This window comes from Harpia harpyja, chromosome 21 (assembly GCF_026419915.1).
Source record: "Harpia harpyja isolate bHarHar1 chromosome 21, bHarHar1 primary haplotype, whole genome shotgun sequence".
Taxonomy (NCBI): Eukaryota; Metazoa; Chordata; class Aves; order Accipitriformes; family Accipitridae; genus Harpia; species Harpia harpyja.
Genome location: NC_068960.1, coordinates 10,971,601 through 10,986,112, shown reverse-complemented (window position 1 = coordinate 10,986,112; position 14,512 = coordinate 10,971,601). Strand labels below are relative to the sequence as shown.

At 43.3% G+C, this 14,512-nt stretch overlaps 2 protein-coding genes across 17 annotated transcripts in view; one reads left to right on the top strand and one right to left on the bottom strand.

Moving 5' to 3' along the window:
• Positions 1-2,672: 2,672 nt before the first annotated feature.
• Positions 2,673-8,529, bottom strand: CEP20 (centrosomal protein 20). 8 transcript variants are annotated; one of them, XM_052773234.1, is made up of 5 exons: positions 8,445-8,529; positions 7,743-7,940; positions 6,472-6,556; positions 5,463-5,605; positions 2,673-3,234 (listed from the first exon to the last, which is right to left on the bottom strand). In XM_052773234.1, exons 1-5 carry the CDS (start codon positions 8,470-8,472, stop codon positions 3,158-3,160), a joined length of 531 nt encoding a protein of 176 aa, XP_052629194.1. In that variant the 5' UTR covers positions 8,473-8,529; the 3' UTR covers positions 2,673-3,157. The 8 variants fall into 8 exon arrangements, with proteins under 8 accessions (XP_052629194.1, XP_052629196.1, XP_052629197.1 ...); XM_052773236.1 differs by having other exon boundaries at positions 5,463-5,602; XM_052773237.1 differs by lacking the exon at positions 7,743-7,940 and having other exon boundaries at positions 8,445-8,514.
• A 2,530-nt stretch (positions 8,530-11,059) lies between these two features.
• The window catches only part of LOC128134617 (multidrug resistance-associated protein 1), a 71,893-nt gene continuing 68,440 nt past the window's right edge, over positions 11,060-14,512 (top strand). For 7 of the 9 annotated variants that reach the window (XR_008232791.1, XM_052772541.1, XM_052772542.1 and 4 more), the window contains exon 1: positions 12,400-12,531. Coding sequence is in view for 6 of the 9 variants with exons in the window: in XM_052772541.1 (XP_052628501.1) it covers positions 12,484-12,531 (48 nt within the window). In the remaining 3 variants the exon portion in view is untranslated. Of the gene's footprint in view, positions 11,240-12,399; positions 12,532-12,851; positions 13,279-14,512 lie in introns of those variants that run through there. The other 2 variants (XM_052772545.1, XM_052772544.1) reach the window with 2 other exon arrangements.

The following is a 14,512-nucleotide window of genomic DNA, read 5'->3' as shown; positions in this document are numbered from 1 at the left end:
AGCGTAACTGACTCCTTGGAGCATGTTGATAAAGCTTAGAAAAAAATTTCCCCTGTGCATGACAGAAACTAATACCTCTGAAACAGCACTGATGCTGTGGAGTCCATAAACATAGTTTCCTCTGATTCTAGGGGAGAGCAAAAATTCGGTTTTAAAGAATTTTTTTTTTTTTTTTTTTAAACTTGTGGATTAAATTCTTCCAAAGTGCTTTTCACATCTGATATCCACACCAAACTTCACTGGCTCCTTGTCACCTTCACTTGCGATATCACACTTAGACAAAGAACAGCCTCTTTTAACGTAATTCCCGCTGTAACAGTCTCAGTTACAGTGTTCTATCTCCAATAAAATTCAGGAATGTATTTTGCTCATTAAAACTCCCAAACTTCTAAATGCCTTTTTTTTTTTTTTTTTTCCATTTTCTGATGCCAGTAGAACAAATAAGGGCAGCTAATGGAAGACATCACAGTCTGTAATTAAGCTAGAAGGAGCTTCTTAAATAATTTGAGAAAATAACCTTTGCGCATGCTCACCTAGGTGGCAATTTCACCTAAAACCTGAACCTGTGACTCTAGGATTGTGAATTATTTTCATCTAAATACTGACCTCACTTAGCTTAAACTTTTAAGGAATTATTTTTTGGAAGGTGCAGCCATATTGTACAGGCTTTGCAATTCCTCTTCATCTGTTAACAAGTAAGGGAGCCTGACATTCATAGGACTTGCTACATGTCTGCATCTTGAAAGATGCTCTCCTGTTTCATGTACTGTCAGGATAAATGCTAGACCATTAATAACGTGATTAGACCAGTGTATTTTCATAGATGTATTTCAAAGCTTTGTTGTACAAATAAATATCACTGGAAATACACTTTACTCATTCTGATTTCGCTTGTGCAATGACCATACTTTGAAACAAGAGATTGTTCCCAAACCTGTACTGCAAGTGTAATGGAGAATTAGGTGAAATGCATGTTGCACCAAGAGCAAACGGGCCAGCTCCCACTCACTGACCCAGCGCAGGATCCTGTCAATGACCTGAAGCTGCAATCCCCAAAGAAAATAGTCCCAAGATTCCCTCTGTCTTAAATGTTTTTCTTCTCTGACTTCAGATACACACCTTTACCTCAAAGCTCAGTGAAGGATACCCCTGTAACTGCCTCTGCTTTCATGGCTATGGAGACCATGAGCCTGCTGAGCTGTGTGCTTGAGAAAGGGCAAGTACCAAACATCCCTTTTGCCTTCTTCAACCAGAACAAAATTGTATTTAAATTCTACCACTAAAAATCCATTTTCCAGGGAGCTCCATGGCACCTGGGCAGCTTCTGTATGATCTATGGCGAGAAGGCAGAAAGCAAATGCAATGACTTTGGTTATACTGGAAGATTTGCATAGCATAGAAGGTTAGAGCTTCTGTGTTTCCCAGTGTCTTTTTTCCTTGCTCTTGAAAAGACAATTCAGATTCCAAATATACATAACAATTGGACCCACTGGTTTATGGAGAAACAGTGGCCTAGGATTTAACCTCTGGAAAACCAAAGTTAAAAATTCAGAGATTTCTGTGACCAGAGCAATCATATCTGCATTGCTCAAAAGTTCATTTTTGCAACTTTCCATAGAGGTACTTTAAGCTCATTCCAAAATGAAGGTAATTTGCAAAGAACAGCTTAGAAGACCATTTTTCTACTATATTTTTAGACAGAGAACTTGAGAGACTGGTGGTAGTTTTTACACGGACGGCTCTTCAGCAAAGTAGTTGAACCTGACGGTGGTGTTAATACAGAGCAAACAGTGAGGGCATACAGAGATAAATTCACTTGCTTGACCAAATGGTCAATTCTAATTGATGCAAAGCTACAAAAGACTGAAAAGATGGATTTGACTGAGGTATGTTTGCAAACACATGTCCTCCCCTCTTGGAAACAGTTCTGAGATACTTATAAATCAGCAAATGGGGAGCTGGCAGCATGGCCAGTCACACGAAGGGGATGAACTAATTGCTGAGGCTTCAAATGGATAAATGCGACTTCTCATTTCAACTCGTAACTGTTCTCTGCAATTTCACATTAGAGGCTAGGCTGTTTACCAAAATAAAAAAATACCTGTAATGCTAACTGGGGCAAATCAAGATAAAGGCAAAACTTTGTAGTCTGTAGAACTCAGGGTCCTTTCACTTAAATTCACACGCTGCATGTTCTCCTCCTCTCTTTTTTCCCCACTTACTGTACCACTTATCTAACAATTAAGATTTTTAAGAACGCAACCCTAAAAACTTATTTACACAAAACTCCTCTCAGTACCACTGGAAACACTAATATCTCTACATTTTGTTAAAATGAGTAGAGAAAAATAGCTAACCTGTTATTTTTTATGTACCCCTGTAAGTTTGGCTTTTAAAATAAATTACCATTTCTAAACATGTAAATACCTCAGCTAAAAAAAGTTCTGGGAATCAGTAATCCACTATCAACTTTATTTTTAGCTTTGCCTGACTTTGAGTTTCATGTCATTTGGGGAAAAAAACAGAAGTTTCTTCCCTCCCATATACTCAGCGTTACACCATACAATTTATAGCAACTCCAGATGGAAAACACTTACCCTCATTTGTTTGCTGGCATGCAGATAAATATAGTCATTTCCGGAGAATTAAAAACAACTATTCCTCTAAAGCACTTTAATTTTCTATTCAAATTTATTTTCCCATACTAATCCGAAAGTAGCAACAGCTTCTTTTTAAAGAAGAATGATTAAAATACTTAGTTTGAACACTTCCAAAATACCACACAGAATACTGGAAAATTTTACTCAGCAGCAAAGGAAAGACACACAAAGACATAACACAATAAAGAAAGTGCAGAAATTATGTTATCTGATAAATTTTTATAAAGTAAAACCAGTATTTTTAGGCCCAATTCTAGACACAGGCTTCACTAATCTGACTTCATATACAGTTTTCCTTCTATTGGCACTGGAAGAAGACAGCCTTTGCTAATATTTTTTTCATTGACAGTAAGTATGACCCTGTCCATCCTGTCTCATGGATAGATCTAACAAGCTGAAATGGTCCCACTGGACATATTGGGGAAATTTATGCAAAGAAGAATTTCATAAATTAACTCTTGCAGAACTTTACATGAGAAATTAGCATATGAAAGACCTCATCTGTTTATACTTTGTAAAATGAGGGGCTCTTCGATGCTCATGCCAGCCATCCTTCCTGGTTCTGGAATTCTATCTGAAAATTAAACACATACATAAACATTTTCACATACCTGTAAATCCAAAGGTAAAAGTGTTATTTTCTACTATTATCAACTTTGACACAGAATATCATCATAGGAAACGGGCAATTTTACAAATATATTTTCCCAGGCAACTATATAAGATAAGAGCTTTTTGCGTTTACTAAAGATTCAACTCAGCTATAGTGAACGAACTAACAGAAACACCACGTTCCACATGTTTTATCAGGATTCCCGGTCTGCATACCAGTTTACTAGAATATTCATTCAACTAAATAAGATAATTTCTAATGTGCAAAGCAAATCAGATGTTAAAATAAAATATGAGACTTGGAGGGTTAAGTTTATGAATGGACTTGATTACCTTAATACGCAGCCTAATTAAAATAGCTAGATAACTAGTATTGTAAACCCAGTGCCTTTAAGTCTCCACTAACATATTCCACAAACACACGCAGAAAGTAGTTTCAGACTATAGTTACTTAAAGGTTAAAAGCCTTAAAACTGTTATATTTTTGTTTAGTTCAAAAAGCAATGTGCTATCATGTCTTATGATTAATCCTGAGTTTTGTAACTAACTCTAAACAATTAAATCCCCATGTGAAACTATATTGGAGTCAACAGGGGAAGGTGACCCTGCACAGAGTCAATTTCAGAACTGAGGTACAAAGTTATACTTTAAAAACAATTCTTGTGTACACTGAATTTGTTCTTAAAAATGGAGAAATTTCTGATAGGAATAATTATTTTCTAACAAAGAGATCATGTATAGCAGTTTTTGGTATTGAAATTTTATTTCTTCAGCCCCCTCTTCTGGCAGAAGGGGAACAACATTGTCTAAACGAATTAACTGTTACAACTGTAACTCTCTCACACTTTTTCGATGTTACTAATATCTCAGGTCTCAATTTTTCAAATTTTTGGATACAAAAGGAATAGGTGATAGTACTAACACAATAGTACTAAATTCTCACAATAGAAAGTGAAGTAATATGCCAAGCAGACTCTTTGAAGGAAAAAACTGGACCAATGTTCATTGTGTTAGTTACATTGAATTGTAACCAGTCAAAAAGCAGACCAGAAAGGGAAACTAAGATTTAGCAGTGTTCTACTATAGAGCAATGAACTTGAAGCTTAAGCTTCTGCAGTCAATGGGATGTGAATTATATCCTCAGAAAAGGTTTATGCCCATATACAAAATGACAAATTATACAGCTAAAGAGTTAAGAACTTTCTATAGAAATTAGTGAAGTTAGACCAGATGAGAAACAGAGATAGGCTCACTATTTAACATACTTTACTGAGAATGTAGGTTAAATTCCTCTATTAAGTTGCCAATGTAATAAGACTATCTCTAGCTAACCTGTTCCAGATTTGTAATAGTGTAAGGGAGTATGATTTGGCCAGTTTAACTTTTAGGAAAATGGTAAAACAATCTGGTGGATGACGTCTCTGATACTGAGAATTGGGATACTAGTGTTTTCTGGTCTTTACCAGTAACTGCAGACCAGCAAAACTAATTAGAATAGCACAGCTGTCCAATTTAAATGAGTTTTCAGTTTTTAACAGTCCAAAAGCCTTAAGAGAATAAAGCTAAACAATTAGGCTTTTTCCCCTTCCCTCTAATAACTACCAAGTAGCTACAGCTACCACAAGGTAACAGGAGCTTCACAGTACCTTGCACTGTTGAGAAATTATATAAATTTGGCTGTCTGCAATTTTTAAAAATGTCTGCTTTATAAATAAAATACATTCCCACATAAGAGAGAAAGTTCTACTGCTGACATATTTGAAGGCCAGTCAAGCACTTCTGAGAGCAATCAGATTTGTATGCTGTCCCATTAGCATACTGGCAGAGAGAAGCAGGCCTAAGGGTTGGTGTAAGTTGGTCACATATTTAAACAAAGGCACATATACAGATTGTTTTAGAAATCATCAGTGTGTCTGTCTTCAGTTGGATATAGTAGGTCCTTTCTTAAATGAATACATGAGCAAAAGGTATGGTCAGGTCACACAGCTTAATGGTATTTTTGAGGTATAAACACTGTTCTGCTGAAGAATTTTTCTTACAAAAGAGGTGTCAGCTCAAAGCATTCCTTGCACAGAGAAGGAGGTACACTGTGTCCATCTGCATGTTTATGCTATTATAAGCATACATATCATATAGAAAATCTAGTCACAAATAAAACTTCTGCAAAAATTACCCCATAGCCACACCCACCTTTTTGATTCCTCTCAGTAGGTGGTTTGCCAAGGTTCTGCTTTGGATAATTCAGCAAAGACACTTTTGGAAGGGTATTCTGGGTACTTTCTTCTTTACCACCATGTAAGAAATGAGAGATAATTCCATACAAGAGAGGTCTGCTTAGGAGAGAAATGACAAAACCAGTCTATGAAGTCTATGAAACACTGAGCATTAAAAACCCACCCTTTCCTCAGAACTTCTGAGACCTTAATGTTTACTTCTAGAATATGTGCAGATGTCTTTAGAGTAATTATTTAAAATACATTACGCTAAGTGTTATTATATAAATAAGCACAGACCTAAGCCCACCCTGAACACTAACACTCTCCTAAAGAACTCACACTAAGAGACACTCTCAACTAAGGTCCAGATTCCCTGTAGGTGAAGAACCAACGCATGCTTAGCACAGGAACACAGATCCACAGTCTCACTCATGCAGTACAAAGGATCAGACTTCAGCTGGGCTATAGCCCAGTCCACTACTGCACAACCCAAACTTGATTCTTCCTTAGCACCTGACAGATTCTGACAGCACAAGCTACAGAGAACACCAAATGTGTTTAAACCTGCTTCAGTATCCTAGCTCATTAATACAGTCATACAGGAGCATTGTGAATTTTTATCTAATCTCAGAGTACAATAATCTTTTTATTGCTCTACAAAGCAACTCACTGATATGCAAAGAGCATATCTGTTTTCTACTTCTGACTGTAGGGAAGGCTGTACTGGTAAGACTTGTGTTTTGGTGTGCAAGTACACTATATGGAGAATGCTATAGAGTTGGCAGAATTAAATGTTAGTTTTGAGTATGTTTGAAAATGGCCCCATGTTTGCCATTGTGAGTTTGAATCCAGCATTTCAAAGCAGCCCTGTGATCTAGTCATATTTCAACTGGTAAGAACATTTATATGTGATTTACAGTAACACTAAAGAGAAAAACATATGCAGAACAGAATACACTGTGCATTCCCAAATCACTCCTTACACTGATTTTCCATTTGCGTCTTCGACTATGTTCAGTTCTTTGGCAAGAAACTGTCTATCCAAGGGCACTTCAGGCTGGCCAGATTCTGGAAAAGAGATTTCCCCCAAATTCTTAAGACTGTTAAGAAAAACATCACCAATTAACTTTTAAAGACTGTTCAGGAGACTTCAAAAGAGAATGAGAGCACACACCTCCCTTTTAGACTATTAATATCTAACAGTATACTGTAATTCCAGGGAACTCAAACATTACTGCTTCATAATCATATAATTTACAATAGCATATTACAATTTTTATCTTCACTCTAAAGGAATCTAATAAAAATATTAAAGAAGTCTTACAATATAAAGATAAACTAATCAGGCAAACAACTCTTTCTCTAAAGAAGTACTGTTATCAAACAGATTCTATATGTTAACTACTATATGGACTGTCTCCATTCCCTCTTCTTGAGATGAACCTTTCCACCTGTAATTTTAATAGAGTGAAAGATATCAAATTATTAAATAGAAAATGTAATTACTGTATCTAAGCACAACTACAGAACTTCACATTTCAAATACAAATTAGCAACAGCTGCAAAAATAAGTGCTGTACCGTATAAATTATGGCTACCACTTAGATGTTGTAGTCTAAACAGCTCTCAAATATTAGTATTTTAGCACAGCCAGTAACAGTAAAACTTAAATACAGTTGTTAAAAAATACGGAACTTCTTCACATTCTTTTTTGTTATTTAAGCTGAGGACATCTAACCACATTTCTGATACAGTCTAGATGCGCGAATTTCCAGAATTGCTGTAATTCAGACTATCAACTGCTTTATGTACATATCACTTTAGTTTAAATTATTCCTCAAAGAAATTTTATTCATTTGTAGGATATCTATTTTTCTATTTTACCCAAATGCCAATGAGAAAAAAATGGATATATGCTTTAAAAATATTGTTAGTCATTTTCCAAAACAAAAGCAGATATTTCAGGAAAGGTATTTTGATTTTGCAGGCTGCTAGCAAGTTTTCTTGCTCTTGCATCAACTGCTCTGTCAAAGCATTTACCTCAAGGATAAGAAGCAAAGGGTAAGTTTTCTTGATTTGGCTTAATGCTGCAAGTAAAGCTGTGGAGAGAGTGTTAGTATCTTATTTATTTCCAAGGGAAGACAAGATTGTGCAGATTGGTCCCACTTATTAATTTCATAGCATCAGTAGAATTACTCAACCAAACAGTAAATGTCTATTAATAGTGATGACAACAAGAATTCAGTCCCAATACCTGCAGTTAAAACAGATGCTGCGTATTTATATTTGTTATATTCCAGGTATTCACGAATTAGTTCGTTAATTAAGAGATTTTCATGAGACAGTGGTGGCCGTGGTTCACATTGGTCATCCAGTGCATTAAAAACTTCAGCTCTGATCCTTGCTTTTATTTGCCCAAGAGCACCTCTTTTTTCCAGCGTGTCCTTTAAAACTATTACCATAAAAAGATCTGTTAATATAAAGCCAAACATACTCAAGCAGCATTTATCATCCACAATATAATTTCGGCATATTCACAGTGAAACGAAGATAAGATATCTGCACCTGTGCATATGCCAGTAGGTGACGACAGTGGGACTGTGACTCCTTCGAAGGCTTAGTTTTTAACTTTTTTTAGTAGGAAACATACGTTCTAGCAATTTCAGTCGTGGGATGTTACTGCACCAAGATGTATTTAACGAGTGAACACCAGACCAAGGTAAGTAATAAGGGCAGCGCGCCTGTGTGGTGGAGGCTTAGGGGCCTTTCTCCTGCGGCTCCCCTACGGGCGGTGTGGGAGCCGGCGGCCCCCATTCGCGCCCGCGGGGACTACGAGACCCAACCGACCGCTGGGGGTCTGAGGAAAGTCCGGCTGCCCGCCCTTTCGGTGGTCCGAGGTGCCTCCGCCGCCCCCCGGAGCTCCCCACCCCCGCCGGCACCCCTCCGCCCCCGCGACCTGCTTTGAGCTCCGCTACCGTCGCCATCGCCCAACCGCCGCGCCAAGGACCCGGATGCGACAGCCCGGCGGCGGCAGGCGGCCACGGCGCAGGCGCGGTACTGGCAGGCGGGAGCCGGCGCCTGCCGGCCCCGCCTCTCGGCGCGCGCCAGCCAATCGGACGGCGCCGGCGGGCGGTGCGTGCCGTTCGAACGCGGGAGGGCGCGCTCCCCGCGGCTCGCGGGCGGGGCCGCGGTCTCGCTGAGGCGGGGCCGGGCGGGCAGCCGGGGTCTCCCCGCGCAGGGAGCGATTCCCCAGCGCGGGGGCGATCCCCTGTGCTGCCAGGATGTCCGCTGGCAAGGTCAAGCCGGGATGAAATAATTAGTAGTGCCTACGTGGCTCACATGGAGTTACCGTTCGGTATCCTGCCTGTGCCTGCCCGTGGTTCAGTCCTGTCAGCTGTGGAGGGGGGGGAGCGGACGGCGCTCCAGGGTTGCTGTGCTCTCTCTCCTCTCTAATTTCAAAGGTTGTCAATGTGCTTTATTGGGGGGGGGGGGGGGGGGGGGGGGGGGGAAGGAAACGTGGAAAATGAGTGAGAGTTTCTCCCTGATGTGTAGCAGAGGAGTTTTGTACTGAGACCCTGAAAGATGAACTTTTAATTAAAAGGACTCGCCAAAGATGAGCTTTTAATTAAAAGGACTTGCCAAAATGTAACCGTATACTGGGTGTTTTGCAAGTCTGTGAGGATCCCTGGTGTGTGTGCAGGCATGTGAGTGTGCTTCATGTTGCTGGGATGAGTCGACAGTGTTTATTTTGTGAATGTATTAAGTATTTCCCAAAGGAAGTTCAGCCAAGGTGGATTTGTCATGGTCCAGATGGAGCAACCTGCTTGGGCCTGAAGGAAAATGGGAGTCGTCTTAAGCAGTAAACCACTTATGGCCCTGAAGTGTGGGGTGGGGGTTTTTTTCTGGGATTTTTTTGCTTGGGTTTTTTACATTTCCTCTCAAAGCAAACACTTATACTATGCGCTTCCAAAGAATCTCTGGCAGGAGGCAACAAATAAAACTCAGGAAAAAGAAATCTTTAGAAGTAATGGTGAAGTTAATCTGTTCCTTTTACGTAGCAGTAACTTTCAGTGAGTCAGCACCAGTAAGTGCCTCTGTCTATCCTAAGTCTGCTACCCAGATCCCTACTGCAACTCTGGTGATGAATGACCGCTTACTTTTAACATGCATGGTGTTCTCACAGTCAAACATTTTTCTCTGCATCCTTCCAAATTTCTCCATACTGTTGTGGGTCACTGTTCTATTACACCTAATTTCCAGTTGGTAAGTTGCTGCTGTTTTCCACCCTGTATTTCCTAAACGGCTTTAATTTGTATCCTACAAAGCCAAGTTCAGAATCCAAAAGTGAATTTCTTTTTTCCTGATTGCAAGGAAATGCCTTTTTATATAAGATTGCACTTCCTATTTTATGTATTAATCTGCCTTTGAAAAGATGCTGTTATAACAACGGTTTGTGAAATCCACATTCAGTGACTTTCTGGTACTGTGAGATGTGGTTTTGTATCTCTTTGCAGGTTTGAGCTTATGTGAGTTCTGGTTTTTCTCCTCCACAACAAATATTTTGAGTCTGTTACATCTTGCTTCTGAACTCTTCTGCTTCCCCTCACATTAATTACTTACTCTGCATTTTGACTGCACTTTGGTTTACATCTTTGTTGTTGTTGCTGTTGCTTAGAGCTTCTAAGGGAAGGAGAGAGAATAATTGGAAGGGAACTAATTTGAGGTATAGATCCAAGTATCTTTACTGGATGAGAAACACCATTATCTTGGTTTGTGACCATCGGTACAGGGACAGTTTGAGGCTGAAAATAATTATTGTATTGAAGCAATTGGAAAGTTTGAATCCTGAAAGTGTAACTTAAGTTTTATTAGTCTTTTAGCATACAATAGTATCTGGAGAAAAACATGTGTGGGTAAAAATGTATTGACCCTCCTCACTTCATGTTTATTTACTGTCTTCTTGTTTAGAACAATCCCTGCATATGATCTCTACATCCTAAATAATTTTCTGCTGTATCATTTCAACTGTAAGTTTATATTCTATTATTGCACACAGGATATGTGTAAAAGTGTAAGCTGTTAGAGGTTGTATTATCTATTTAGCATTTTTTTCTGGTTTACTATTTTATTAATAGCACTATTAATAAAGAAAAGGTCTTCCAACTTAACTGCGGGATAGCTTGTGTTAATTGTCAGAGCTATTATCGTTTATATGTGCTGCAGAGCAGCCAGGAGAAAAAAAGTATTCCTTACAGCTGAGGAGCAGTAGGATAACAGATGTTGGAAACTGTGATGTAACTTCTTCAACAGGAGTCGTAGTGAGACATCAAAAAACAACCCACCAAGATATTTAATATGATTTTAAGGTGAATGTAGAGAGTGCACAAAACAGGACAGAAATATTCTTAAGAGAAATAAGTGGAATCAGACTTCCAACATTTAGCTGTTCTCTTGCAATATTATAAAGATTTTAACATGGTATGAACTAAGGTATGGGTTAAACTGACACAAACTTGTGTAGCTTCCAACACCCAATTTCTTTGGTTTGATCTTTCTGTGATGATTCTGCTGGGTTCATCAAGGCATATGCGACCTCGGTATAGCCTGAACTCTGCTGTTGCTGCTCCTTGACCTGACACCCTGGGAGTGAGACAGCCAGGGGTGGACAGACCAGAAATGCTGCAGTTGGATGGACAGTCTGGCCACAGCCAGCCACCAGCACAGCTCTGAAACTGCAGCGAAGGCATACAGGTGAGTAAAGAAGCAGTCTGTGATACGTTTTTTTGTATGCGTGATGCTTGCTTTTTAGTTATATATTAGACAAATGAGACCTGTCTCTCTCCTAACAGAGAATTTGTCTGTTACCATAATTGCTCTGGATGCAAAAGAACATTTTAAATGGAGGTTCTTTATGTAACTCCTATGATTAAAGCTTTCAGATGTTGCTGTAGGGTAGTATGTAACCACCCTGCTCTTCCCTGCAGCACATGATGCCATTCCTACATATGTGCCATCTGTACTCCAGCTGGTCTATTCTAGTACCTTAGATAGTCAGCTGAGCACCGATGCTGTCTGTGGGTTTAACCTATGCATTTTAAATAGGATGCAAAGAGTGCACCGTGAGGCACAACCAAATGCAACCACAGGGGCAGTGCAGTTATTTCAACTAGTACACATTTTGGTTGTGGATGAAGTTGGTTTGGTTCAGTTCATGCTAGTCAACTTGAACCAGTTCAGGGCTTTGAAACCAGTTTAACTGGTTCGTGTTGAAAAGTGAAGTATTTGAAGGTGAGCCTAGGCTTTCCCTGCGGCCTTCCTCGAGGACCGGGCCTTGGCTCTGTCCCGCGGGGCCCGGGTACCGGCAGGGCACTGCGGTGCCTCTCCACCCGGGCTGCGTGGGGTCCCTGTGCCCAGCGGCCGGAGCAGCGTCACGGGCACGGGGATGCCGTGATGTCCGCTGGTGGCTCCGGTGGAGCCCGGCGGGTAGGCGTGGTCCGTGGGAGGTGAGGGACTCGGAAGGCTGCTGGGGGCAGCCGACCAGGCAGGGAGGCGAGGCGGAGGTGCGCGGGGGGGGGGGGCAGTGCTTCCGCCCCCGTTACGCCGCGGGGGGGGGCGCGGGGGATTTCGGTGTTGAGCAACGGCACGCGTTGGGCTCTGGCCGAGCTCGCAGCCTCCTGGGCCCGTCCCCCGCCCCCCACCGGGGCGCGGCTCGCCGCCTGTGCGGAGGCGACCGGCGCCCCGCGGGACACCGCCGCCGCCCACGCGGCCCGGGCCGCGCCGCGCCACGCCGCCTGCCCCCGCCCCCGCCGAGGCGGGGCTGCGCAGCGCGGGCGGCGGCGGCGGCGCCGCCGCCGGGGCTCGGCATCCCCGTGACCGCGGAGCCAATCAGGGCACCGTGCTGGCGCTGCCGGCCCGTCTCCGTCCGCCGCCGCCCGGGCAGGGAGAGGTGCGGAGGGGGGAAGCGCAGCGCTGCCGCGGTCGCCTCGCCGCGCCCCATGGGGATCGAGAGCTTCTGCAGCGCGGACGCCCACGAGCGCTTCTGGGTGAGCGGCGGGATGGGGCCGCGGGGTCTCGGCCCGGCGGCGGCACCGAGGGATGGCGCGGAGCCGGGTGGGACGGGGATGGTCGCGGGCCGCCGGCCCCGGGCGGAGCCCGAGGGGGCCGCTCCCGGCGGCGGGGGAGCGGGAGCCTCCCGTGCCGGCGCTGCCCTTGGGCAGAGCGCGGGGGGCTGCGGCGCGGCCCCGGCCGTGCGCCAGCCCCGCTCGCCGCGGCGGCGTGCGTGCGGGAGCGTCGGGGCGAAGCGGCCGCGGGCTGGGTGGAGGGGCTGGGCCGTGGCCGGCGTCTCGCAGGTCTCCGGCTGGGTGCGATGTCCCCGCGCTCGGGTCGCAGAGCGGGCGCTGGCGTGCCTCGTGTGCGGGGTTTCCGGCAAGGAAGGGCTTCGAGAGGGGAACTGGTGAGTGAGCGCTTGCCTGGGAGACTGGAAACGAGCTCCCGAGTGACCGGAGCAGTCTCTGCTTACCGCCTTTGGCCGCTCGTCTGCGTTACTGGCGGCTGTGCGGGTGATAACAATAGCGGTGACTGACTGCTGCCGTCGTACTGAAGAGTGGCGTGCCGTCCTGTGAAGGAGGCCAGAGATACGTTTTCTGCAGGCTAGCAGCTGTATCGCATGTTTGCATAGCAACATTTTCGCTCTTCCTTAATGAAAAGTGGTGAGTGCGTTTTCGCCCTTCCTTAATGAAGAGTGGTGAGCGCAGCCTGCTGTGCGTGAACTGAAAACCAGCTACGCAAAGGTGAGTGGTGTGGAAATGCTGCAGTGTGGGGTCTTGCTCAGCTGAGACACAGGGTTTCTCTGCAGAAGCACGCAGGTGCTGGCAGCAGTGAGGCCCCTGAGAGGGCAGGAGGGTAGTGAAAATCCTTCTAAGGAGGATAAGAGGTTGTATGGAGAAGGAGGTTGTGTGGAGGAAGGGAGGAGAGAGAGCTGGAAGTTAGAAAAAAAAAAAAAGTGAGGTGAGAGCTACTGAAGGCAATGTATTGGTAAGAGGAAAATGTGGATTTTCTTAGACTGTTCAGAGAACTTCTCACGTATTCATTGGGTATTTGCCAAATAGTATTGAGCTAATGAGCTGCCTTACCAGTAAAAAAAAAAAGAGATGTCTCAACAAATGCTATTGTACTATTTGTCTCAAGAACCATTAAGATATTACTGAGCAGGTGTTAAGACTTTAAGATACTTAGCTTCTCCAACGGATCAAAAGTGACCGTTAACTTGCTTTTGCATTGCTTATGGATACTCTGGGTGCTTCATTTTCTGGTATTTCCATTGTTGCCACTATTTGAAGCTGAAGTCGTAATGGGTTTTCAGACAATGCCTATGCATATGCAGTGTTTCACTGGGCTTCTAGCTATTACCTGTGTGTGCATGCTACTGTCCTTCATGTCTTGTGGTCTGCCCTCTTGCGCTTCTCAGAGCTGGGTGATAGCTAGATACCTGGTGGCACATGTTGTTGCATACTCGTGGTGAACTATATGGGTGCATCAGCTGTTTTGGTTGGTGCTGAAGCCTTGCTAGTGGAGCAGTGGGATTTCCTGGCACTGGCAAACTCAGCTTCAAGGAAGAGATGTGTTTTCTGTCAAGGGTGGTGCTGAGTTTGGGGCAACTCAGTTTTAAATTGTGGGGGAGACTTTGCAGGTTGAAAGTACCTAATGGACCCTTAAAGACTGTATGCTAATCTTAAGCTTTGCTGGCCGGGATTTTTCTAGTTTGCATACCCAAGGAATGTTACTGTTGGAAGTTCTTGTCTGAGAATTAAACAGGTTGGTTTTATTTAATACTTACTCTGAAAGGTCAACAGCCCTAGCAAGTTTGCTATCATCTTCTTCACTCCTCCCCGCCCCCCCCCCCCCCCCCCCCGTTTAACCTATCTCTGTGTCCCCGCTCAGCATACTAACTTCACTCACTGTTGATTTGCTTACAGAACTTAACTGGTTCTTGCTTCCTTTGAACCAGACTGCCTTTTTGGAAGG

Coding starts and splice junctions, on each gene's coding strand:
- CEP20 (XM_052773232.1), bottom strand. CDS start 7,980: ATGTTTGGCTTTATATTAACAGATCTTTTTATGGTAATAGTTTTAAAG. Junction 6,557..7,742: donor AGCATCTGTTTTAACTGCAG/GTATTGGGACTG, acceptor TCTCTTTTCCAG/AATCTGGCCAGCCTGAAGTG. Junction 3,235..5,462: donor TACTGAGAGGAATCAAAAAG/GTGGGTGTGGCT, acceptor TTTAATTTTCAG/ATAGAATTCCAGAACCAGGA.